General features: G+C 37.5%; 1 protein-coding gene across 10 annotated transcripts in view; it reads right to left on the bottom strand.

Moving 5' to 3' along the window:
* ENOX1 (ecto-NOX disulfide-thiol exchanger 1) overlaps positions 1-27739 on the bottom strand; it is a 363435-nt gene that overhangs the window by 62700 nt on the left and 272996 nt on the right. For all 10 annotated transcript variants that reach the window (XM_027649508.1, XM_027649489.1, XM_027649479.1 and 7 more), the window contains 3 exons: positions 17668-17880; positions 4099-4205; positions 718-835 (listed from right to left, as the gene is read on the bottom strand). In XM_027649508.1, coding sequence (XP_027505309.1) covers positions 718-835; positions 4099-4205; positions 17668-17880 — 438 coding nt within the window. The remainder of the gene's footprint in view (positions 1-717; positions 836-4098; positions 4206-17667; positions 17881-27739) is intronic.

The following is a 27739-nucleotide window of genomic DNA, read 5'->3' as shown; positions in this document are numbered from 1 at the left end:
CCTTGTTAGCTACTCACAAATTTATTAGCCAATGACAAGAAATAGAGCAAAGCATCCATCCGGATCATGTTACCAGTTAGTAACTCAGGCAGCTTCTGAGCTACCCCTTGGTGTCCACCCTGGATAGCAGTGTATCTGTAGAAGGCTGAAAAAGTTCCTTTTTTTTATTCACATTACATGCCCCCTTGTTCTTTCATCCCTGATACCTATCTAATGAGTGTCAATTCATGCAGAATGCAGTATCATATTGTGAAATAGGTACCCTTAGAAGCGCAGTATGTGACCAAAAACCCTCAGTTAAAATGGTATGGTGCATTTGTTATAGAGATTAGAGATTACTATGTCCTCGTTGAAAAGAAGGGTAAGGCTTAGAGAATACTGACCAAAGTATAAATTCAACTGGTCTCACAATAAGACATTGTTACAATGATGGAATGAAACAATGTCATGCAAGACTGCAGAGAGTGCAGTAAAGAAAAAATGCTTCCAGGTAAGGGCAAAACTGGAGAATTTTCATCATTATAGAACATAGCAGGTAACAGACACCTCATAGAGACAGCTTGCATCATTCAAATAAATAATTTGTGAGGGTTTAAAATAAGATACTGTCTTATCTAATCAGATATTAACATGTCACTTCTCATATATAAGTATTTGTTTGCTTTTGATAAAACAACACTTGTATATACTTGACATTATAGAGGGGTTTGACTTTACCTGAATCATCTACTCTCAGCTTTTTACTGGGATTGTCACCACTGTCATCATCAGACATTTCCATCTCCTCTTCCCGGCGGATTCCCATGAGCTGTTCACTGTGTGCATTTCGGAGCTCCTAAAACCCAAAATTATCTTTTGTCAGTATGAACTTCCAAAAAGTCATTATGTATTATTTAGTATCTGTTTTTAATACTGCTCTGATTTTAATTATACATCATTTATCATTGTAATCATATTTATTTGTGTATGAATATTTAAAACAACAGAAGCACAGGGAATTCTTCCTGTGAAAGAACTGACTTTATCAAAGCTAACACTCAGAGAAAACAAGAGAGAAAGTGACTTTCAGTGTCGAGTGATCTTTAGGTCTGCTAAACATAGCAGAATGCTTTAACAGCAGGGATAGTAGTACTTAAAATTGTGTATAAAGCAGACTGATAAAGATTTGTGAGCCTGCTTAAGGTATATCTAATTCCTGATTCCCAGTGCCACTTGGAGTATGATTCATTTGGCCAAATGTAGGTGTCTCCTTTAAACAAAGTCATTTTAACTGCATCCTAAAAGTACCTCTGCTTATGGCAAAGGGATCTGAGAGCAGTCAGTGCAGACGGAGCTCTCTGTATTGTAGATGCTTAATGCTGGCCAAAGGAATCTCACCCTCTGTCCCTATTGCCCAGATTGCCTCGGCTTTAAAAGACTCAGTCCTGTAACACGGTCCTGAAAATCTTTGCATCTTGATCCAAAATGAGTGCCAGCATGGACAGCTTGGTCTCTGGGTGACCACTGCAAGGGCAGGCAGGCGTGCAGGCAGGTAGGCAGGCAGGCAGCCCCTGCGCATGTCACCAGGAAAACGATCAGCAGGCACGCAGGCTTTGTAGGAGTCTAGACAGTCTTTGTTCTGGGTAGAAAAGCTGGTGCGGGTGTAGCAACTGGTTTTTTAATGGCAGCACTGAGAAGATTGAGAGGACTCTATTTTGTCCTAATAATCCTGTCAGGTGTAACATGGGGATGCTGCACTGTGATTAGTGTAGGCTTTGTCCATCCACAGACAGCTAATTTTTCTGCCAACAAAGAGCTTAATTCCCAAAGAGGTGGTTTAAAATCTTTGAAACAAGGAAGAGTCGTGTGGAAGGAGGAGACAGCATTGAGGAGTCCGACAACTGCTCCGTGCAATTAACAATAAGCTGTCAGAGAGGGACTGTATGAAAAAAGGGAAGGCGTTTCTCTTGAGCTGTCCCATTAGTTCACTCGTGGATCTCAAATATCCTGAAAAATCTATTTGTGCCCATTAATCCCAACAAAGGCAAGGAAGCTAATCAGTGGGCGTTTTACAGGAGAATAATTTCAAATTTCTAAAAAAAATGATTAAAAAGGTAAATTGTCAATTAGTGTCTCATGAAATCAGAAGCATCTCTGGAAGAAACTGGCAAGTCATTTCTGAATTTCTTATTGAAAAAGGCCACCTCTACCTTTTTCTGGGGAAGTATTACTGCATCCATGAGCAGACACTTGCTTATATTTACTCCCTCATTAGGGGACAAATGTCCTTGATGCATAAATGTCTACATTGTCAGCAAAGTCAATAATTTTCCATGGAGAATGTCTGTGTGTATGAGTGTTTCTTTTGGGTTTGGGCTTCTAGCAAAGCTTTCCCAAATTCAGAAAAAAGGAAAGGTGATCAAGAAATTAAAAAAATCAGCAAACAATATCATGGTTAGGAAATACGATTTAAATCAAAGCTACCATTTGGTATATTTTCAACATATTTCATATCTGAAAAACAGGCATTTCCAAAATATATTCACATAGTTTTGAATTGTTTTAGTTGTCCTCTTCTTAGAAAAATGAAAGGCAATAATATTTGAAAAAAATGAGTAGAGAATTAACATTTCCGGAAAGTCTAACTCTTATACATTTCAGTTTATTAAATATTTAGAAACCAGCAAATGAATGTCACACCACATCCCTTTACAGAAAGTTATTTTAAGAAGGGATACTCAATATAATTAATGAACTAACAAATAATATTTTCTTATGTCTCTAAAAGATAAGACAAACATCAGCCCCCAACTCCCCAACTTTCAATTGAACAAAGGCTTTATCCACTACATATATGAAATATTTGTGAATAAAATGCAAAATACAGTTTGTACCAATAAATTATGCTAACATGTTATTTTAAGTGTCCCATTATTGAAGTCATTTGGTATTCACCATAATAGCACTGATAATAAAGTATTCATTTGGTATTCATGTGGATGTTACATTTAGTGTCATTGGTATTCAACTGTAATTTAGCATTAGTTAATGGACACTTAAAACATTATCCAAATGATTTATATCACCGCACTTCAGTGTTTCTCAAACTAAGTGTACAACACTTATTTTACAAGTGTACTACAAAATAATTAAATAAGTGCACCTTACCTTCTAAAGTTTTTATTCTGAGACAGAGAAAAATCATTTAGAGGACTTTGATAGTAATACTCTGTACTACATGAAGGTAAACCAAGTGCATGTAAATTGCCCATATTAAAGAAAAAAAGGAAGTAGAAAGAAAGAAAACAAAGACAGCGGTACTTACTTTTTAAAATACAGGCTCATAGCGTATATACTGAATTAAAAACGAAAGCTGGATGACCAAAACATAGGATGAGGTCTAGCGCTTCCTTTGCTGCCACTCGCAGCAAGGGGAGTTAGAGTCCCATTTCCTCCACTTATGCTTATGACAGCCACATATGCACTCTGTGTGGTAGTATGATTACATTTATATTGGCTTCTTTGCAAGTATAATATTTAGAATAAGTTATGTATCTACTTTTTAAAAGATATGCATAAAACAAATAGGAAGGAATATGTTGTAATTCTGGACTTAATACACTTAAATAGTTATTTAGGAGAGAAATTTTCTATTTTATTTTCACTCAAAGTCATCTTATGATGACCATATGATGGCACAACAAAAAAAAAATCTGTGCTATAGAATACTTCTAAGAACAGATAACGATGACTCTTAAAAAGATATTTTTTCAGGAATAATTCTTAATTCTATCCCTAGTTGAAAATGTTGTTCCTAATTTCACTACTTGAGTTCATTATTTTAGATAGTAAACATAATCTTCCAATGATTTCCCAAATTTTGAATGAAAAATAAAAACACATTGCTCTCTGTCTTAATGTTATTTAACGACTATTATCATAATGAGAGCAATGGGAGCAATTCATACTGTAGATAAGACTGTAAACAGCAAATTGATTAACAGCTAAAATGGTAGCTGTAAATATTGCCAAATACACTCTGTCCAGCTATAATCACACCCGTTCTGTGTCAATCCAGCTGCGAGATGATGGATAGAAGGTAAAAATAAAATCACCAACCTCAGAATGCTTTCGCCAAATGTCTATGTTCTTTCGCTGGGCTTTCGAGAAATGGTCCCAAGCTTTTTGTCTGGTAGAAGCGTTGAAAACGGCGACAATCTGCTCAACTTTGGTGAACAAGGAAGTCAAACAAGACAAGCAATTTATGTTGTGATCACTATAGAGAAGCAAAGCAAAGACACTAGGAGTCTATGGATGATGTCATTACTGAAACAACATCATCAATATCCATCCAATGATGTGTCTTTTGTACTTACATTGTATCAATGTTGGAGATGTCTCCCTTCAAGTCTGTCTCCATAACTTTAGTCTATGCAACTTACAACTCTGTGCCAAAAACCGTGCATGCAGCTGCTTCCCCCTGATGTCTGCTACAACGCCTTGTGCTGGCACATGCCTTTGCGTGTGTGGCTATAGGGGTGTGACCATAGAAATAAAACTCAACACATAAACCTGACACATGTGGCAGCTGTACGAGAGCAGGTTGTACGAACGAAAGCGTGAAAGACAAGCAGGTTCTGTTTTGAAGGGTGACTATCTGATAGTGGGAATTTGTCAGCAGACAGGAAGGGCAAAAGCATACACTAACACTGCGTTCTGTGGCTGCGGCTGCTGCTTCTCTGCTATTTAATATAAATGGGCTCACCTGTGGTAGATCATTCTGTCCTGTGTCCATGGTCTATGTATGGTTACGTACATGAACAGACACTTTTTTTTTTGTATAAGATGAAGAAGAGATGTGAAATGGGCTTCCTTCATTCAATTCCAATGCATTTGTTTTGAACCCAAACATCTATATTTAGTTCAATTACCTAGGACAATTAAGGTTCTTAAGCTTTTAGCTATTTGCTCATCTCAACTGAGAAAGCTTTTCTCTCAACACTCTTTTCTTTCTCTTCACGTCAGTAAGAAGCAACATTGTCTTTCCAAACAGTGACTTGACTAAAAATGGCCAAGAGGTAAGTTGCTTTGATCTCAGTACAATTAACTGAAGGACCATCAAGAAATTCAGATTTTCTACAAATGACCTGGCCTGTGCTCCTGAATGAGCAGCTGTACCAAACTATGAAAAACTGAAAAATGTTTCAACTCTTTAACAAGGTTCTTGGCTATTTATCTCTTTATATTCCTGGCTTGAAATTATGTCCCCTGTTTTATAAAGTTGCAGCTTGCAGCATCACCCACCCCTCTCACTGAAAAGTGGTGGCAGGCGTTCCTTAGTGCCCTCTGATCTGGTCCCTCATTGAGTTGATCAGTATCTGCTCTCTTCCCGTGAGTCAGAGATGTAGAGAATCTTATTATACATAACAACCTACCCTTGCTAAAATGGTGAACTCACCTACTAAAGCAGTTACGTATCTTCACCTCTAGATCTGAAAATTAACCTCAGTCATTTGAACAGGAGCACATTTATTCTACTCTCTTTTTTTTTACCACTTCTGTTGGGTTCTGCAATATTCAGGAAGATTATAATGTTTTGAATCACATATGGAAGTTTTTCTTTCAGGGATGATTTACCTTCTAAAGTCATAGAAAATAAATGTAGTTAATTTTCTTTTAAATTAATATGTATATGCAGTTTTACTAAAGAATGTGCCTCAACATTACTGTGGTGATCGGATCCATTTGTAATCCATTCAAGTTTTAAAGGCAGGATGTCATAATTTCAGCCCATTAGAACCTGCTTGGACTGAAGAGTGGATGTATCAAGGAAGTTACACTGTGTATATTTATTCAATTAATTTGAAAAGAATGAAAATGGTAAAGCACTCTATTATTATGTGTATAGAAACTGCGGCTAGAATTTAATTACTATCGTTGTGTTGATGACCCAGGTGCTCAGAAAATTTTGCTTAATTAACAATCTGTTTTCAGTTTGCAAGTGGAAATTCAAGTAGAAAAGATTCACAAAGATATGAGAAAGAGCTGGTTTGCCATTTTCCACTAATAAGTATTAATAAGATCATCTGAATTTTGAAAAACATTTGAACTTTAAAGTGTTTAATTTCCATTATGTGAACAGGTGTTAAGATTTATCAAAAGTCATTATCCGACTATTTCAGAAACTCTCCTCAATGGAAACACAAGCTAGGAAGATGTTAAAGAGTTTTTCTTGTATAACTGCAGGAGACAAAGTGAACAGAAGAAGCATCTGCTTCACTTACTCAACTTTTAGGAATTAAAAAAAATATAGGAAGTAGGATAGTATGAGTATCACATGCTAAAAATCAAAGCATTTAAAGAAACTTTATGAAACTGGTAGCTAGGGATTTTTAAAAAAAGGGAAATGTAGAGAAGCATACTAAATTAGTATGTATCAAAGACCAATATCCCAGTATGCTATTCAAAGAAAGTGTCAGTGTACGTACAGCCATTTCAACATTCACAGCTATCTAGGCTATGAAGTATTGCAAATACCCACAGGTAACATCCAAAATAAAAGGCCTCCAACCATTACATTAGAGCTAAACAGTGGCCAAGGCCATGATTTGACAGTACAGGAAAGTGCCTTCACATCTTTTTGTATTGCATCAAAATCTGTATTCACGTGTTATGAGAGGGCAATTCAATATAAACCGGTTCTGCCAGTTCACATTTGCTCATGTTGCACTAAGACTTGTTTATTTTGCCATAGATACTCAGGAAACCTAAAGCTGGCATAATGCTTGTGCTCTGCGTAATTGGAAGACAAGATACAATACACTCACTTCTGATCAGTATCGAATTTGTATGGGTAAGCGATCCAACAGCACACGGCCTGTAGGGATGGTAGACTCATCCCTAAGAGGAAGCCATGAAAGGTTTATAGTATCTGAGAAACTCTCCAGTTAACTAATTTTTTGTTTATATCTGGGTAAAACTTGGGCAAAGAGAGGCCCCAAATTTTGGACTGATATCTGCAGAATCTGAGTGAAACAATTGCTCCCGGTCTTGCTGCTGACCGTAGTTTTCAGATTATTTCCTGATCTCTAGAAAGAAATTTCCAAAACTAAATAAAAGGTCATATCAATCTCTCTAAGGCACCTTGAACTCCAGGATGCACTGTACTGTCAACTGTGACTGATAAGTAGAATTATTAAGTAACATGAAATAATAATTGTCAAACATCTGTTACTGAATTCTGTGCTATATCAAATTTTCACTGACCACATGCAAAGCTGTTTCCTTACTAAATTAGGATTTAAAAAAATGCATTGTTCTGGAAGGATCCATAACATGTCATTGTTTTTCCTATCAATATAACTTACAGGATGTAAGCAACTGCAGCTTTCCTAATGACTTATTCTGTGGTTGGTAATTTCTGTGGCATGTTTCAGACAAAGGATTATTATCTAATTGCTTTTCTGCTGTGTTATAAATAACTAAAAAGACCCAAACAACTAAATCCAGAATGATATGCCAGTGTCAATGCAGTGCAACTACTATACACTTTATTACAGGTGCCAGCTCATAGTAAGTACATTAAAAGAATATTTAAGCCTCAGTTTCTACTACCATAAAAGGTGCTACCAGGATAAGTTATTGTTATCAAGAATAAATGTAAAAACAACCAGAAAAACTAGGAATATCAACAAAAGTGCCTTAAACAACGCCTGATGAAGTTGCATAGAAGATTGTAGTAAAGGGAAAACTAGTATATCTCCAGGGCCAGAGAATATTTGATATAGATTATTTGAAAATTATACTACCAAAGAAGAACAGAAATAAATGAGAACCAAAGCATAGACTCATCTGTAGATTAAGAGGTAGAGAGAACACTTTTAGCCTGCATTATATTTACCAAGTAGGCTATTTTAAATACATGACTGAGGGAAGGCTGAAATTTATCCTTGAGTTCAGGAGACAAGAAGGACTCAGTTTTTCCTTTGCTTATTAATTATAAGCTGCCATACATACTACTTTATAGTATATATAATATAATTTATAATTAAAAAAAGAAACAAAATAGAAGCTGAAAAATAATATGTTAAAATAAAAACAAAAGTCTTTTCTGGTAGATAAAATAATCGGACTCCACATATAATTTCTCTGCAAATTCCACCAATTAGGGATACAGGATGAAAAGTACTTTGCAATAAATTACTGTAAGTGTAAGGGTAGAATATACGGCAATTTAGCTCAGAAAAATTCTATAAGAGCGCGACAGTTGACATGGAGGGTAAAAGAAAAATTCCACCCATAAAATTACATTGTAAAGGAAACTGTTACAGTAAATGCATAACATGCTTTTCAAATATAGATTCACAGCACAGAGAGGATATAGAGTTGGTATGGTTTGGGTCAGAAGCCTTGTTGTTGAATTCTGACTAAGCTGCAGTCTGCCAATCGATTTGGCTTCAAGCCCAGCAAACCAAGGAATTACAGTAGTCAAGGCTAGGTGCTGTAGTGAATGGAGTATCCAGGTCAGTTTTGGATGGGGAAGAAAATATTTCTGGCAACAGTTCTGAAAGGCATTTGTAATGAACTGAACAGAACTCAGCATTATGTGTAAGGCTAAAATTGCATGTAGGTAAACGACGTGACATGAGTAAGAGAAATGTTAGGCAGATTGTAGAGTAATGAAACATATATTATTTTAATTAATTGGAGCCAAACCCTCAGTCTTCTGGTTATGCTACTGTTTACTTTCAAAAAAGACTTTGCCTTTCTCACATTTACAGTTGAAAACCTGCAGCCTCTCCCTTTGACTCAATTCACGTGCCACAGAGGGAGAAACAGATGTGATTGCCTTTGACTAGCAGAGGAAAACAAAAGTTGGGAATACCACCCTGGAGAAGACTGCAGATAATGGGTTCTAAATTAAAGCATACTGTAGGTCATCAGCAGCATATATAAGCAAATGCCATTATAGATTTGTATAATGAAGATATAGATTTTGACAGCAGTGTGAAATAACTTATCTGCTACAAATAAATGGCATAGTTGTTTACTTTGGTTTTGCTGAAGTTTTTTAAAAAAAATTTAAAAAAAAACCAAACAGAGGTATAAAAAAGAAGGTGAATCACAGCTGCAACTCCATCAGAGTAAAGAAAGCTACTGTTTGGTCTGCATGTTGCCTGGATGCCAATGGGTTCCTTAAGACATAGTGTTAAGACACAGCATGATAAAGGAGCAAACCAGAGGACTTCACTATTATATCCCCAATTCCACCTTTTTGGACAGACCAAAAGAATGTTGCCTCCAGTGATTTATCTCCCAAATCATTTTGCTGTGTGGGCGGTCAGCTTGCAAGGATGCCATTCCTCAACCTGCCCTGCTCCTAACAGCTACATCTGTACTAGTGATCAAAACCAGCCAGGGACCATTCTTGTTCCCTGAAACCAACTGGCACAAAATGGTCCCTGCAGCAGCAACCCTTCTCTCTCCACAAAAAAGATGCTGTTCTGGAAAACTACTTGTCCTGCATTAAACTCTGAACTATACCTACAGTGTGTGGGAAAATCCTAGCTGGCCCAGAGCAACAGCTTTCTTCCATTGAACAATATGGGCAAGCCTGCCCTAGCTCAACTTAATTTAATCCTCCAGATAAAGTCAGGGGGGTCATCCTTTATTAGCAGTCTCAACTTTTTTGCTCTCACTCTGATGCAGAGGTGTCAGCGTTGCAGAGAGCAATTACACAATCTACCAAAGGAACAAGGATGTTTTCCTCTTCCACCTACCCTACCAGAGTACTAGAAAGCATGTCCTCTCCCTAAATTATTTTTATATTTCCCTTTGACTAGGCCTACAGTGTTTGAGACCACAGGGAAGTATGCCTGGGTCAATGGTTGATATCCCTTCCTATTCTATCTGACTCAGACCGATTCTAGTCCATGTGCTTGCATGGGTTATTAAGAGACTGAGCGTATGTCGGTGGTCTACACCTGAGTGATGCAGGAAGAAATACTTTTTCGTAATACAATAAGCAGATTCTTCCACACAGACAAAGAACAGAAAAAGTCCTTATACTACAACACATATTATAATCCCTGGTCTTGTAAGAGTATCAAACCTCAGTGTCAGGAGCCATTGTTTTCCTTTCTTCTTCTTTTGGCTAAGAAATTGAGTGAGTAACAGTGAAAGAAGGAGCATTATGGGGATACTAAAAATGCCCTGTTTTCAGTATTTATACTGAAATCTGCACAGTAACTTGTCTGAGGTATGCATATCAACAATTAGTAGTTCTAGAAATAGAAGAACACTCCCTGTTAAACTCCGAAATAAAAGAAAATGCAATTTGATTAAAGAGAGCCCAGCTTGCCCTGCAAGGTTTAGCTAAAAAAATCTGTCTCCAATTTATGTTTGGAAAATCTTTTAGGTTGTGAAATGTGGTTTAATTTACAACAAAGAAACTGACAGCTGAGTGTAACTGTAAGAGCTGGTGCTGTGCCATGTGATAAATCACTTGAACTCAACAAGACCACCTCACCTTCATGTCATTTCTCAACAAACAGAAACCTGACATCAGACCAGCACAACACACTAGGGCAGGTACAAATGTACAGTACCTGCTCTTTCAATGCCACCATCTCACTTTACAGAATAGACTTTATGGACCTTGTGTTGACAATCAGAAAAAAAACTAAGAAAAATCTCCCCATCCCAACTCAAAGGAAGATTAAGTGAATGATGCTTTCTTCATCAGCTTGACAAGAATATAATGTACTGCATTTAATTAGCTGTCCTTTTTGTTATTTATGGTTAGACAGACTTTTATTTTCAGTCCTCAGATTTAAAAATAGCAAAAGCAGGAAAAACTATTTTTGGTAAGTCTGTCCAAAAAGAGAACTCTGTAATGAAGGAACATCATAAATGTGACCAAGCCCTGGCAGGTCCCGTTAAGAGAAGGGACTCTCCTTAAGTAATAACTACACAGAGATCTTGCAGATTAGAATGTTCCTAGGAGATCAGGAGGGTTATGTTTGTTTTGGTCATAGTATAGTTTCTTTTGCTGAAGAAAAAGAATAGGGAGGTGGATGAGGAGGTTTAACAGTCATAGCCTATTCTGGCAATCAAACCAAAAAATCGTCTCAGACATCATATGTGGGAACATTTAGTTCTCCATACTTTATGTTACCTTCTCTGCCATGACTTGTCCTCTTCTCTCTTTTTTTACTGCCTCCAGTCTCATCTTCCTTTTGTATTTTTGTTCCCTCATTCTATGTGTGTCCATCTTTCTCTACCACATAGTCTATCCCTTTCCAAAACTCTTTTCCCGTCCCCATAACATCTCTGTCATCATCATGAACTACCCCATTTGGGACAAATCCAGTGATTCGACAAGAAGCACGACTAGTGCATAATGAAGGGAGTAAGTATTTCAATCGGTCATAGTTGCATAGGATTATTCATATTTATAAGGTTTATTCAATCACTTATAAGCAGTCCAAACAGATTTAGATGTGCAGACCATGTGATATGCACAGCCAACTCAGGAACCCTTTTGGGTGGAACCTTCATCTTTCCTTCCTTGCCCCAATGTCATATTCTCTTCCCTAATCCTTTATTTCCACAAAACATTTACAGCTCTGTTCTGTGAAGCATCAGGCCCTTACCTCCATCTCTACTCAGCAAAGCATTCAAAACCAAGCACACATTTTCACGTGACTAGAGCATATGCTTCTTTGCCTTGAACCCTATGTCATCATCTAGAAATCTGCAATTCCAGGCAAGTGGCATGAGTTGTCAAAATAGGGCCTTAGACTGAAATCTCTTGGAAGGCAGTGCTTTTATTTTGCTATAAAGCACCATGCATATTTAATGGTCCACATTAAAAAAAAAAAAGTCTTAAAAATAACAGAAGAAGAGCTTCTGTTGAAATTCTGGCCACACTAAATCAATACCAAGATTCGTATTGACTTTAGGTGGAGTGAAAGCTACAGACAACGGAAGGAATGCAGAAATTCAAAGAAAATGAAACACAAAGGAATAAGCTACGTGAAACACTACAAGTTGCAACCACAAAAGGTTATACTACCAGAAAATGGGGAGGAACTATAAGAATGCAAGGTAAACTATAAATGGAGTCTTTCATCTCTATTCTCTGCCACTGCCACAACATCCTGGATAGAAATGCTTTTGAGAACATGTGTACATGAGACAGAAAATGGAAGGACGACTGAGAAAGAATAGAGATACCCAGCTGAGCTTTACTGGACAAATTATCAGCACAGAAATGAGCCAAGAGCACACTGATTAAATGAGCTATATCAAAAACTCATGGATGGATTGTGGATGTTATTTTGTATGTAATTTTTTTTTCTTTAGAAATGCACCAAGGTAGAAAGTAATAGTGGCAACTAATGACATGAATGATTAATATTTATATTATAGTGGCATTCTATGACACCAGCTGAGATCTGGGCTGCAATGTAAAAACACATTATATGACTCAATCTCTTTCACAAAGAGCTTAATGATGACCTAAAATTTGCACATAAAGTAAGCTTATATTTTTTAATTAATCACTGTCAAATGAAAGAAAGACTGTATGACTGGACAATCGAAGAGCAGGAAAATCCTTTTAAAAGTTGTTATTAATACAGAGCAATTCAAAGAATACTCGGAAAGCATGATTGTATATAAAAAGCCTGCCTGCTAAGAGAATTTTAACCAGCATGTTTTCAATAACTGTAATGAAACTGGCATCATTTTTAATACAGTGAGAACATGCTAAAAAGTGGAAGGATTACTGGGAGAAAGGAGTACTGTATGGCATATAAAGCAAATCAGATAAGACTATGATTTTAGTAATCATTATTATATCAATGTAAATTTTATCTTTTCTAAAGCAAGAGAGCAATGTCTGATGTGAACCTGTAATGAGAAAAACAAAACTGCTGCAAATCATTTCTGGAAGAAAGCTCAAAAAAGATTTTTAACATTTTCTTAATTTTTTAATATTAAAAATGCAGATTATATCTGTGAAGGCACTGATAATGCTAAAACAGATTAAATCATACCCAGAGAGATCAGAGAATGAAAATGAAGAAACCTGAAAGGAGGAGAACTTTATTCAGTCTGTTGAGAATGCTTTCCCCTTCAGAATTATTTAACTTCTTTTTTTTTTTTCTTTGGTGGAGGGGGATGAGGTGAGAATTCATATTAGATACCTACCAGCTATTTGATAAAAAGTCAGTGTAGTCTAACACAACACTGAAGTCCTTAAGTAAAAAGAGAGGAAAACTCGGGGTGACAATTCAGAGGTTCCCAAAGAGGGGCACATGACACACAGTCTTCTCCCCAGTCTTCTGTTCTTAATGGACAGGCCTACTGAATCAGCTCAAAGTTGTATCTAGCTTCACATCTTGTTTCACAAATAAGGGCTGAAGATGCTTAGCAACAAACTAAGCAGGTAAACTGCATAATCTCATAATCCATAGAATCACAGAATGGTTTGGCTTGGAAGGGAGTTTAAGGATCATCTAGTTTCAGCCTCCTGCAGGTTGAAATCCTCCACTAGACCCGATTGCTCAAAGCCCTATTCAACATGCTCCTGCATGCTTCCAGGGATGGGGCATCCACAACATCTCTGGGCAATCTGTGTCAGTGTCTCACTATCCTCACTGTAAAGTTTTATTTCCTAATATCTAATCAAAACCTACTCTCTTTCACTTTAAAGCCATCTTCCCTTGTTCATGGTTACGCTGGACATCAGGAAGAATTTTTTCACTGGAAGGGTAGTTAAGCATTGGAACAGGCTGCCCAGGGAGTCAGAATCCCTGAAGTGTTCAAGAAATGACTGGACATGGCAGTTAGTGCTATGGTTTAGTTGGCATGGTGGTGTTCATTCAAAGGTTAGACTCAATGATCTTGGATGTCTTTTCCAACCTTACTGACTCTACAAGTCCATGACAAGGAAGCAATCTGGCCAGGGGGCTCCATGATAAAAACCACTGTTCCCCCATGAACACAAGAAACTGATTCATAGACCCTGATTCCTATTTGCAAAGTCCATTGAAGAGTCATTAATTAGTAAAATGGACAAAAATAAATAGGTGTCATAATCTGCTTAGTACCCAGCCATGGGGTACTTCTCTTAACTACATTGTGTAATCTATCCACTTGTATACTGGGACACTTCTACTTCTGTGTCTGACTCTTGAGATATCAAAATAATTTTTGAATGGGATTTTAGATTTTCACTCACCTATAGGTACTTCTGACAATGTTGTCAAGGGAGATTTCACCGAATAGTCTGAAACCTCAATAAACAGACAAAGTTTACAATGCATGGAGAAGAAAGTCAGAGGAGAGAATTGTAGCTTTGGTGTAGTCTAAAAACCGCCCACAGACCAACACAGATGTCTCTAGGGTTCCCATTTTCCTTAAACATGAGGATCAACACTGGTAAATGTTAGGCTGAAAAGGTGGTTTGGGAGGAAATGAAATGGAGATGAATGAAAAGTCATGGAGCAGTGTCACATGTTACTAAGATGGGGAAGCACAGTGGAAGAATTTAGAAATCAAGCCACAGACCTACCCAAAATTCAGGAAAACAATCTGTATTTTAGGTACAGATTCAAATATTAAAGAACTAAGTAATTTAATAAAAAGAAGGAGTGGACATTTTTCTCTCTTTATCCCTTAAATAACTGAAGAAGCACCAGAACAAGACTAAGACTACCTGCAGAACTTAAATCGAGTGCTATAAACTTGTGGTGTGACAGCAGTAATACACTTTATTTCATAGCTCATTCCGCCACAAGTATCTTGGTCAGATAATTAATTCACGTGCTGAACACTTGACACAAATTTTTAGGGGTAATCTGCTTGATAGTCTTCTAAATACCTCCAGGTACAAATCTGTAGCAGAGACTTCAATACCTGTACTTCTTTAGCAGTTGGGCCATAAGCTGAAATGTTCTGGTCACAGTAATCCTCATTAATAAGAAAGCACTTTCTACTGAGACTCGCACTGTGTGTGTGTGTGTGTGTGTGTGTGTCTGTGTGTGTCTCTGTGTGTGTGTGTGTGTGTGTGTGTTTCAGGTGAGTGCACTTGAAGCTCATTTTATTTCTTTTTCACTCTCTATAACATTTTTTGCTACAATGCTGGCATTTTTATCTAACTCCAAGTTCTCCCCTTACGTTATATCCTTCTGTATCAAGGCTATACACAGTAAGTGGGATTAATCTACTCTAAACAAGGCATGTAAAAAGTTGAACATCTGGTTCAGAGCTAGGCCCCTGTGAATCCTCTATGGATAGCAGAGAAAAAACGGCATATCCAAGGGATGATTCATCTCACTGGAAGAGCACCATGAGGTCAGTTTGATGACTCATTCCCTGGAGATTCTTATTTTTCTTTTCTAACTGCAAAGAAATCTCAGAATGGTCAGCTCCAAGTTGGACATCTGACCTAGTTCATGACAGAGTAATGCCACATTATATTTTAAAAATACTGTAATATTTATATCAAATGGCCACACAGCTGCAGCATTAGCCTAGACTTTTGGATCCTTACTGCAGAACAGCAGAAGTGAGTTTTTGTCATGCTGCAAAATTTAATAGACCACACACACCTAATTTGGACATCTAGTATTTTCAAATTCTTCTTCATAAAGCAACTGACACATTGTAACCAATTATGCAGGACTGTGGAAAAACAATGGAAAAGGATGCACGAAAAACGTTCCTCAGATCAATTAAAAGACAGATTAATTCAAATTCCCTTAAAAACGGGAAGCTCATTTCACAGTCTCCATGCTTAGCAATCTTAGGCATATACATGTGTAAAGCAAAAATATCATCCATCTGTTCGCAGCAAGTTTGCAAAGAATTTTAATAAGACACATTAATGTTAATAATGGCCAATGTTTCTGATGTTTATAAAATAACCAATGGAGAGCATCTGGAAAGCTTGTAAAATTTGTTCTTATAATCCACAGAGTGTAACACCTTTCCCTGAGGATGTTTTTTTCCTGACTTTGTCCTCCTAGGCGAGATTCGCCAGAAACTTTCTTCTTCCAGGCATTGCTGGGACTCTGAAACTTGTTTTTAAGCCAGACCTATTTCTGGTTTTGTAAGTTCAGCATTCAGTACATGACAGGAGCAAAACAAGATAGCCAAAACTGCAAGTTTCCACCTGAAACTACAGGCATCTCTATTTCCAAAGTGACAGATGTTCTACAACAGTTGGTGACAAATGGGCTAATTTAGACTGATTTAACTAAAGTTCAGCCTGCTGACAATGAGGGATTTTTTTTAATGCAGCTGAAGAAGGCATTTCTGAATGCTAGAGCTGGCTGTGGCACACAAAACTACAGAGGCCCTGGTGTGAACTGAACAGCACGCCATGCATGGTGTCTGCTTCTTTGTGTCTCACACTGCCTTTTAGATGCTAAATGGAAGACAATAATGCCTAGCAAATTACCAAGGGAATTAGCTGTCTTTAAAATTTACTCACTGAACAGATGTCCACAGAAATCAAATGTCTTTGGCCCAAAATCTTTCTTCCTAAGTTCAGGCATCTAAGCTCTTAAATTAGAAGGACATATGCCCTGGGATGAATTGGCCTTCTGAGATGCTGACCTTACCATAACATAGGCAGAAAGCTTCAGGGGCTTCTCTCCTAAGCTAGGCAAGTCCATCCAAGTATGTGCCTTCAGCCCTAACTTTCGAAGGATGTCCACTGAGGGACCAGAAATGTATTACAGAAAAACCTTTAAGGCTTATTTTTTTACATAAAGATTAGGGATATGATTCAGAAATTACAATGCAACAACTGCATTGTTCTCCATCTGATAAATTGTCTTGGGCTTTTTTCTTAAGTTCAGGCTTCAGCCTTCTGAGTATCATAAAGCCTCTTGCTTGAACAACCATGAGTAGACACATTAAAATCCAGCAAAAATTAAATTTTTTTCTTGCCTTTTCCTTTCTTTTCCCCTTCTCACATTTTCACCTCCTTCTCTTCTCTTCTCTTTGCCTCCCTTGCCTTTGAAGAAAACTTCTTGTCAAGTATCCCGATTATTGTTTTATGAGGGAACCTCATTAAGGTAATTTCATTGATTATATTTCTGTGCTAAGGAAATTGCTGCCAGCAGTAGATATTTAAGACAGTTTATCTGCCAAATTATTACTGACATTGTATCAGTCAAGTAGTCCTGATGCCAGCAGCAGTACAGCATATTCTTCTACTTTGGGGGTGGCCTGCATGCTGGCTCCTACTGTCTTTTACCTAAATCCAGGTTAAAAATATTACCTAATTGTGCTCTATTCTTTAACTGACCTAATTAACTAGCTGCAACGCACAAGCTACACATCCCTTCTCTCAAAAACCCCAAGATATTTTCTCAGAGCAGTGAGGCTTCTGTCTGGTCCATTCTTGAAGTGTCTACAGTAGACATTATGCATAGAGCATGTCTTCATCTAATAATAAACAAAACTGCTGAAATTTTGCTCACCTTGAATAATAAGCTCTTAGGAATGGTCCTTGATCCTCCAAACTGCCACAGAGTATGGAACAGGATATGAAGTAGAATATGACTGTATTGCAACTACTTACCCCCAAACAAACAAAATGATAAAAAAACCACTACCACCACCACCACCATCACTACAACAACACTGGACAAAAAGGGAGTTACTTACATTGAGTGAGGATCCCTGTTAAGGCATTTTTGAAACTCTCCTTGGCTTGCTCCATTTCTTGCTCATGAGCTGCCTTTTCGTTCATGAGCCGGCGGACGTGGCTGTTGGCTGACTGCACCATCGAATAAAACTGGTTTGCAGAGCGACGATTCACCTCGCCTCGCTCAATCCAGGTAAGCAGCACTGTGATGGCCTCTGAAAATTTGCTATCATCTAGAACAATCAAAGCACAGGTTTCAAATTGCAGGCATAAATATCTTGCTGAGAACACATTTTCTGCTCCATGTCACATTAAAATCAGCATAAATCTTGCTTGCAGTATATAATTTTGGGCAACTTTTGTGCCCTTTGTTCTATCAGATGTAAGAAGCCAATATAGCCATGTGAAACTACATAAATCTTCCTTCAAGCCTTGTCTTCTCCTTATTTTAATAGCTTTCTCATAACAAAAAGCACCCTCCCCCTCTTCTCTGTGGCCTGAGTCCTTGCTTTCACAATGTCTCCCTTAAGCCATTCAGTGATATGGAATGACCTTACAGTGGGAGTGAAGAGACCTGTGTGGTACTGGACTCACTGAGGAAATGAAATGTGTCTGTGTTAATCTGATCAGCTGAAAGATCAGTCTTAGAGTTTGGGCATACTTTTGTCAACAGAGTTCACATTTATGTTATTTTTATATATTTACTTAATTAATGAACAATGTTGAGGTTGAACAATTCCTCCTCAAAACACTGATTACTTACAAGGAACTGCTTTGAACAGATGATGTGCCTGTGCTTGGTTTGTATCATTTGTATTATTTGTCTGTGTTTCACTTTATTTATTTTTTTAAATGATTCCAGATGAATCCAGGAAAACACCTGGATTAGAGCTTCATGTTTACCATTCAGGTAACATAAGCTGTATTTTTCTGCAGAAAGACTGCCAAAACTGAAGGCTAGACTTTGTGCACTCCCTCTCCAAGTAATCTTCTTTCCTCTGACAGTGCTCTCAGCTTCCTCAGAAAACTCTTAGCACAGCATCCATTACACTTCAGGCTTCACCAGAATTAAGAGGAAACATTTTCTTTTAAGTCCCATTTAGGCTGAGCTTCAAGAAAATGTTATTACAACAGTATGTTCCTGGGGAACCATTTTTGGGCAATTCAATCTCATTTTTTTCACCAGGATTCTATTCTATAAAACTTCCATTTCTCAACAACTCATTTTAAACATCTCATCTAGTCTTTTTGGTTATATTTCTTTATATATATTTTAGATTGCATGTATACCTTTCTCTAGGAAAAGGTATATGGTTATGGTGGGAAGAAGTACTATAGCTATAATCAACAGATACTTAAAATAAAAACTGGGAAATACTAAAACCAGTCAACTGTGTTACAGAATACAGAATCATGGGACGTAGTTTGTAAGACTCTGCTTTCTATGTACAAAAAATAATGAAGTACTAATTCTTAAGTGATGATTTTGGCTTTTATTCTGAATCAATAATCACTTCCCTAAAATGTGAGGAGCTTAAAGTACAGAGAGGACTAATGCTACACTCTGTGTCCACAGTCTCTGAAGAGATTTTTAACATCTTATTAACTGAAATATGCTTTCAGCTACAGCACTAAGATTTGCTCTCCACAGCTGAATAGGCATGTTCACCCAAGATCCTTGAAAAAAATTTGCAAAATAGGAGCATCATAGCACTCTCCCTGTGTACAATGATGTATCTGTTGTAACTTAACATTAACATGTGATTCATTATCATCATTCATTAAGTAATTGCCCATGGGGAGGAAAAGTCAGATGTGCATCTTTTTATTCGATATTATATTGTCCCTTCAGATTAGACTCCAGTTTGGAGCTTTGCTGGATACATATGGAGCAGAATATATTAAGTGGCTCTGATGGGTGAGGTTGTATGAATATAGACCTCAGAAAAGCCAAATTTAAAGAAGACTCCTGCAAAGTCTCCTCATTGCAAGAAAACATAAAGATAAGGCTCTCCAAAAAACTGCAGCTTGCTGAAATGCAAGGGAACTGGATGTCAAATATTCCATACGGCCAAGAACTCATCTCTGGAACACAATGTTTATTATAATTACAGTAGTAAATAAGAATAACGTGTAATGGCTTCTGGCAATTTTAGAACGCAATTTCCAACAGTCTGTAGTCAGATCACCCTGCGGATGGCGCCAGCCTGTTAACAGCAAGCATTGGGCTGATTGTGAGTAGAGAATAACTACAGCAGAATGTTCCTCTTTTTATCTTGTAGACATTATTATCTAAATCATCACACATAATTTATCACCCAATACGATAGTACCATTCAGCCTAGGTCTAGACATGAACAGCAAAGTTGAGAGAAATGATGCAAAGAAGCACCTCCAAAGAGCTACATCTCTGTGGAGAAACAGTGTGCAGATCTAAGCAAAAATGTTTCAGAGATGCATTAGGAAAATCAGTTGCACAGAAACATTTGCCGTTTTTCTTGCTTTAATCTCTCTCCAGTACACATTTGTGTGTTGTTTTGCTACAGTTTCTATTAAATAAAAACACCTCTTGTTTTGTTGTGTTTTTATCAGGCACAGTAGGTGTCTGTAAGGGGTGTTCATAAACATGCCATCCTTCTGCCACATAGATTCTACCCATTTAAAAGGGCATGCTGGAAACTTTTTTTCAATATATTATACTTCCAGGGAGCTGCAGATGTCTATGGGACTGTTATAGTTAATTCACAGCTCTGTACTAGCAGGAAAAAATCTTTTCATTGGTAAACATCAGCATCTTCATTGATTACACAATTAGAAGACACATTCAAAAATGCTAGAGGGTAATATATGCACAACAGGAGCATATTAGTTAATAAAACCTTTTCTCTACAGTTTTAAAATTTCCTTATTTCATCTTCATTTCTAACTTCTATATTCTTGAGTTCACTACTCAGTGACTGGCATTAGGTAACTCACCATGAATTCATTTTCTTCATCCAGAATACAGCGACTCTTTCTGAGGAATCAGAGGTTCCCTTAGAAAATCAGATTTTTATACCAGATTGTTCATTTATTTTTTATTTAGTAGATAAATAGTAGAAGAAATGCAGCAACGGAATCTAATTTAAGCAGAGCATGAACTGCCTTATGATTGCAGCCATTCATTAAAAAATAAAACAAAACAAAACTCCTAATTCTGTTCAAAATTATTCCCTCATGGTAGGAGGCACATAATTATATACTGTTTAAAAACACACTCTTCAAATAAATTCCTTTATATAAGACATGTTCCCATATGTAATTGTTCATTTAAAATGAACTCACGGCGAATTATTTCTTACGCTTAGAGCTCTTTTCTCCTCCAAGTCACAGCATATTTTAAGCAAATAAGGTAGGTTTTATCATTTCTGTTTTAGTTGTCTATTTAATGGCGAGGTGAACTGTGGCCCAGAAATGTCTGCTTCCCTCAATTGGCTGTAAAGGAAGCCTGGGATGGCCTGCTCATATATAGACATCTCTGCAACAGATGTCTACATTTGGTCAGACTAAACCTAACCATTACACAAGTGCATCTGTTCCAGAACACCTACTCAGCACTTGTTCACCTGTGTGTTCTTGTACTTGGATGTTCAGTCCTAACACAAGCTGTGATGACACTATGTCATTTTAAGATTACCCATCTATCAGCGATGGTTTGCTGAGTGTCTGTCAATAGAGATTTCCAGGTGCTGCTAAACCCATTCACAAGGCTCTAGAGGTAAGGTATTTAAAATTCCTCTTACATCAACTAAGGATATTTGACCTTTAAATCCTAGCTCACAACTTAGATGAAATGAAATATAAAGGAAAGAAAATGCATCCCCAGAGCTGCCCAGGAAATTGTTAACAGGGATATTTCTACGAAAAAAGGGAATAATTGTTGACAAATGTCTGGCATTTTTCTGCTTGTAATTTGACCACCTCTAAGCAACCCCAAATGGAATAAACTTTTTAATTGAAAAAGCTCTGATAAGAACTGTTGCAAAATGGTTTACTGGGAAAAGGTCTTGGAAACAGACATTTAAGTTTTAGCTTACGGAGTTTCCCTGGTGTAACACAGGGCAGAACTCAGCTCAAAGTAACCTGAAATGTGACTATTTATCTCTCATTTTTAAGCACCTCCAAAAGGTGCTTTCACAACTTAGGTGATGGTGTCTAAGGCCTCAGCCACTAGAAAGGAGATAGACTAATCCATCACTCTGAAGCCAGGCATTCAAACACTCTTATTACTATCATTTTTATATTTATAGATATATTGCAAATATAGCTAACTTTATATTTCTGTATTTCAAGAGTAACATTGTATGCTGAACTTCTAGCTAGGAGAAAATCAAACACTGGGCTACAGTTTGCTTTTAGTCTTGTTACTAGATTCTCAACCCTGGGCTTTCTCAGATGTTTGAAAATTATCTGAGATAATTCACACAACACTTGGAACCCGTCTAAATACAGCAACCCTTCTATATTGTTCTATGGGTCATGGTGTTGTCCAGAGTCAGCACTATCTCTTGTCTCTAATCTTGCTCCCCTAATACACTCTCCTATATTTGAGACAGAGTTGTTGCTCTTTACCCTAATGACTACACCTAGACAGCTCCTGTGCTGTCTGTGTATGTTTTGGACTGCATTAATGATCTCATTTTTCTCTGGCCCTTCTGTAAGATGCTAAGTTCTGCCCTTACCAGTAGAAATCCAGTTAACAAACACTCCTGTGAGCACTGAGAATGACTGTGCTGCAGGGCATGCAGTGAGGTGAAAAGAGTGGCGGGATATGTCCCATCTATTTTGCCTCTGATCGACAGCCTGTCCTCTGTCAGTCGTAGCAGTGCCATGGGAAGATGTGTTTCCTGTCTCATTACCACCTGCTCAGCACTACCCCTCTGCTCATGGTTACACTGCCCTCAGGTCTGCCTGAATCTGCTCAGCCGATCGTACTCCAGCTCCAGTTTGTCAAACTGGGCCCAATTCAGCTATTACATAGTCCAGTTCAGGATGCAAACTTCTTCCTTCCATTTAACTGCAGCCAGAGGAGGATGTATGGCCAAAGTTATTGTTAATCTGACTTCTGTTTTGGAAATTTATTATAACTATAACTAAGATTTCTAAACGGTAGAGACTGAATTCAATACAAAAAAGAATAAACCACAGCAGGTGACTGCTGTGGGTGAATCAGGTCAGGATAAAGGTTCACTAATCTCTCTCATCAGAAGATTCAGCCCAACTCCCCTGTGCATCAGGAACAATATTCTTCCCAGGACACACCACTTCTGGTGCCAAAATGACAATCTATTTTTCTCTCAGCTTATGAGCCTCCTCTGTACAGACTGCCTGTCATTGACCTAGAAATGTAACTCTTCAGTCTACTACACTCACCTTCTTTTTTTTTTCCTGCTCAAATTCCTTATATAATTGTGCCATGCAACACACACAACAGTCTGTTACTTTTGGGATTAATAACATTTTTAACTCAGTGGCATTGCATAATAAGCGAGACTCAAGAAATACAAATTCTTACTGCCAAAGGGTTCTTTTAAAGAATGATTAATATCTACCTTACTATTTCTTAAATAGCCTTAACTGTGTGCTATAACCAAGAAACTTTTTCAGTTATGCAATAAATGACTAGCTGACACCAGATTTGACTAAAATATACATACACATTCACTAAAAGATATATTAAAAGGTACTCTCTCCCCTCTGTATCATCAAACTCTTTCTTTCTTTCAAATTAAATCACACAAGATTCTTCCTGGGGTAGGTGTTTCATGTGAGACACTGAAATCCATTATCTTCTCCTGCTGATGCCACTATTTCCAATAAAAAGTAGTTATAAGGGTATTGAGTTTCCTCCCTATTTCTCAAAATCACAGCACGAACTTTAAGATCGGTGAGCTGCCATTTCCCAATTCATAGTAATTAACTTGAGTCATTTTGCAGTGTGGTACATTTAACCTAGAAGGTTTACATTAAAACCTTAAAATCTGCATCAATACAATACAGCTTAGGTGAGGGAGGACACTTTTAGCAAAGCAGTTAATACTGAGTGTACTTCTTGTAGGCTTTGGGAGGAAGGTCCCCAGGGAATTGGGTAACCAGGCTGCTGATAGCTGAGCCCAGCCTTATCCTCTTCTGCCAGCAGACAAAAGTGCCCTTGCACTGTACCTGATCACAGCCCCTGTGCGAGGCTCTCAGAGCCAGATGTATTGTGTCACAGCAGATGTCAGCAACATATGGAAGAAGGAAGGAGAAAATGATAATCTAAAACCAGGAAGGGTGAATGAACAGATTTGATGCTAAAGCGTTGAAACATATCTGTTGTAGGGCTCTGTCCTGATATACCACCAATAAAAAAAGATTTTCCTAAAAAAAGGTCTGGAGTCTTTCAGCAGTAATTAAATCTGGCATTCACTGGATTTGTTCAGAGGATCTCACTTTGCCTCCCCTTCTGATGTAGCCCTGCACTGAATTCGATCCTTTCTGGGTGAGACTTGCCTCTCTGGATAACTGCACTTTTTTTGCTATGCTCTTTGAGTCTGGCTCTGAAGCACAGGGTGACAATGAAAGCAGCCTGGTTTTCTTCTCAGTGAAATATCCTATTTCCCAAGCAATTAAATGTTGTTTATATTTCAAATTATGTGCAAGAGTTGAGATTCTCAGGCTTGATGTTACCTGAATCTTGCACAAGATGCATCCCTGGTTAGTTCATTCTACTGTAACTGCCATCTATTTATTTAAATTTCCAATCTGTGCTCTCTTCAGGGGATAATACAGAGCCTGGCAAAGAAGCAGCTTCCCAATTTTTCAAATTATATTTTTTAAAATTCAAAACCACACAAATAACTTCCTTGTGCTCAAAAAGAAACACTGTATTTAAAATGGAGGTAAATTCCAGTGTATTGTATATAACTTTCGGATATATATGTCTTCTTTGCTCAAAATACTTTAAAAACCGATATTCAGATATAAAGAGATGTCTTTGTTAGATGAAGGAAATATGTAGCTACCCAGAGCAAATAAGATAGATGTAGTATTTTAAAGGAGCTTATTTACAAGAAGTGATTTCTGAAGATGATACCATTAGGTACAAATATGCTTGAATTAAGAAAACCATAATGTTCGAAATTCTGCTTTGAAACACAAATGCCATAAGCACACAAATTAAAATGTTTCGTTCCAATGGACCTGACAGAGCAGCATTCCACTTAAAGGGTTCAGCCTATCTCCAGTTGTGTGATGTTCTGGGCACCACAATATTCAACTGTTTATAAAGCACCCAGGAAAACAGATGTCAGAGCATGCAAATTTGAACCTAAGTATCTACTGACACATTTCACTGTGCAGTAATAATGCATCTGATTTAACACTGAGGAATTAAAATCTCAAAGGCACACACAAATGCTGCAATGAACCACCAGAAAAGAAAGTCACCTTTTTGTAATATAATAGCAGAAGACACAGTATTCTGCTGGTTTTGTCAAAACAAGAACTGAGGGTTTATTCTTGAAGGCTATTTAAGGAGGCAAATAAAATTTACACTTCACTGTAAATGACCTTGGATTCCCAGAATTCACATCTATGAATTTATTGAGGTATTTCTTCAAGGAAACACAAATGAGAAGGAGTACAAGTTGTTCTCCATGTTACCCATCTAGCTGGAATGCTGGAGCTCATTTCATTCTGATAATTGAGGTTCAGGCTAATGAAAGGTGCAGGAAAAAATGTCCACTCTGACAACAAGGAGCGAGTTATGAAGGACTTAATCTGAAGGACTCTGAAGATCTTAATAGATTTGAAAAAAAAAAAAAGGAAAAAGGAAAAAAGAAGAAGGAAAAAGGGAAAGGGACACACACATAAACCGACACTGTCTGCCACACTCGAAAATGGAAAGTGGTGAAAAATTGCACTGGTCCATAGTTTGACAGGTTTTCCTAATTTCTGAATAAATCAAGCATTCAAACTAAGCTCTTTGCAGATATGAAAGGGTTTGTGGTAGTCCACAGGGAGGAGGAAATGCAGATCATGTCATAAACCCTCATGCTTTTGCAAGTGTACAAGGCCTCACATGCAGTGGGGTCCCAGTCCCCATCACCAGGCAGTGCCTTCTGAGGAACGGGTACTTTTTTTCTGAAGGTCCATACCAGTAGAGAACCTGGCTGAAATTTTATAATGAAATTTTGTTTTTAACTGGCACAAAAGTTCCTCTATATTCTCTCACCCACAGTTAATGCCAGGTGACTTCAGCACGTGAGAGGAATAGGAATATGCTGACAACACTGGGGCAAGAGTTTCCAGCCAAGTCTGGTACACAAAAAAATGATTCCTTAGTCTTACACTGCAGTTTCCAGAAGGTGAAAACAGATATTGCCACCTCTGTTACAGACACAGTAAATATCTAGACCACATTAGGGGAGTGGCTGATGAACCTACTTCATCCCTGCTCAACATCAGATTTCCTTGCTGTCAGGAATTTCCAAGGTTATTTTGACAACAAAAGTTGCTTGGATTCAGACCAAGTTGTCTGCATCTGTGATTGCAAAGCAGTATCTTAGGATGAGAGATATTTAGCTATTTTGGCTTGCTTTTCAGGTAGTGCTGCTCTGTGAACTTCTGGAGGCACTGCAGGAGCTGAAACCTGCATATTGGGCACCTGCAGCTCTGTTTCATGAGCTGGCAACAGAGCTCAGGAGTCTTTTGAACTGGGTACCATGGCAAGGTCATGACTTCTTAAGAAAACAACTGCAAAGCATCTGCTCAAAAAACAGTCTTTCAAGGTAAATTCTGCCAAGAGCAGTTATATTCTGATCCTTCTTTACTTTAGGATGAATTGTCCAGGCTTTTGCAGCAGTGCAAATCTGGTGATACACAGAAACCCGAGATTTTGACTCCATACACACACACTCTGTGTGTGTATATGTATATACACATATGTGTATATACATATGTTTATATATGTATGTGTACACACACACACACATACATATGTATGCTAACTTCACTGAAGTTCACATTTAAATTGTGAATGTATGATGATGGTTGGACTCAATCTTAGAGGTCTTTTCCAACCTTAATGATGCTATCCCTCTATGACATGAAATGCCCTTTGCTAGACTTAAAGCATTTTCTCCAGTGTTGCTTTATTTCTTTTTTTTAGGATGTCACAAAGATCTCATGTGGTGAATCCATGTTGCCCAAGGGAGGACATAATGTTTCACACTACTATCTTACAGATACTGGCTAAGATGCCTTAGGAAATGTAGACCAGTATAATGACTGAACCCCACCTCTGCTTTCTATAGTACCTAGCACAGGAGACAACTCAAGCCCAGTGTGAGGAGAGGGTACTTTTCTGCATTCTCCATCCCGAGCTATCTGTACTGATTCAGGGCCGGTGCCATAAATCTCCCTACAAGGTTACTGTTAATTACCAAAGCTTTTAAAATTGCAATGTATTATTTTGCTGGATTTTAGTGATTTTTAATCAATGAACCTAATATTTTGTTTTCTTAATTTTCTTTATATTTAATTATGTATGTTTCTGAAAGCTTATTTCCAGAGAAATAGTCATATACATGGTGTTGGTCTATATTTTGCTCAAAATATTTCTATATTAAACTCGTGCATATATGTCAAGCTCTGGTCAAATTTCCCTCAGGAGAACCAAAAATATAAATGCTTGGAATAGATTTTAATTAAGTATGGAAACTTCCCAGAATGAAAAGGAAAACCCTTCTAAATATAAACATCTTAAAGATCTTGCAAAAACTCACATTCAGTTGCCCCAGGCAATGAATGACTAGCCATATGGAAGAAATTGTCCGTATTTCTTGCATTTTCTGGCTTAGTTCAGGAAACCTGTAGGCCTTACTACATAAAGAAAAACTTCCCTAAAAAAGATTAACTCCTAAGATATTCAGCTGAAAATAGATGGATCTAAAACTGTATTGGAAGCTAGATAAGAATTAAAAATTCTTATATTAGGGCCTCTTTGCTCCTTTTCTCCTGGTCCATCAATCCACCTGGGTTATGATACCAATCTGCCAGTTACTTAATGAA

Source organism: Corapipo altera, unplaced genomic scaffold (assembly GCF_003945725.1).
Source record: "Corapipo altera isolate COAL_440 unplaced genomic scaffold, ASM394572v1 0, whole genome shotgun sequence".
Classification (NCBI taxonomy): domain Eukaryota; kingdom Metazoa; phylum Chordata; class Aves; order Passeriformes; family Pipridae; genus Corapipo; species Corapipo altera.
This window is presented reverse-complemented; position numbering and strand designations above follow the sequence as displayed.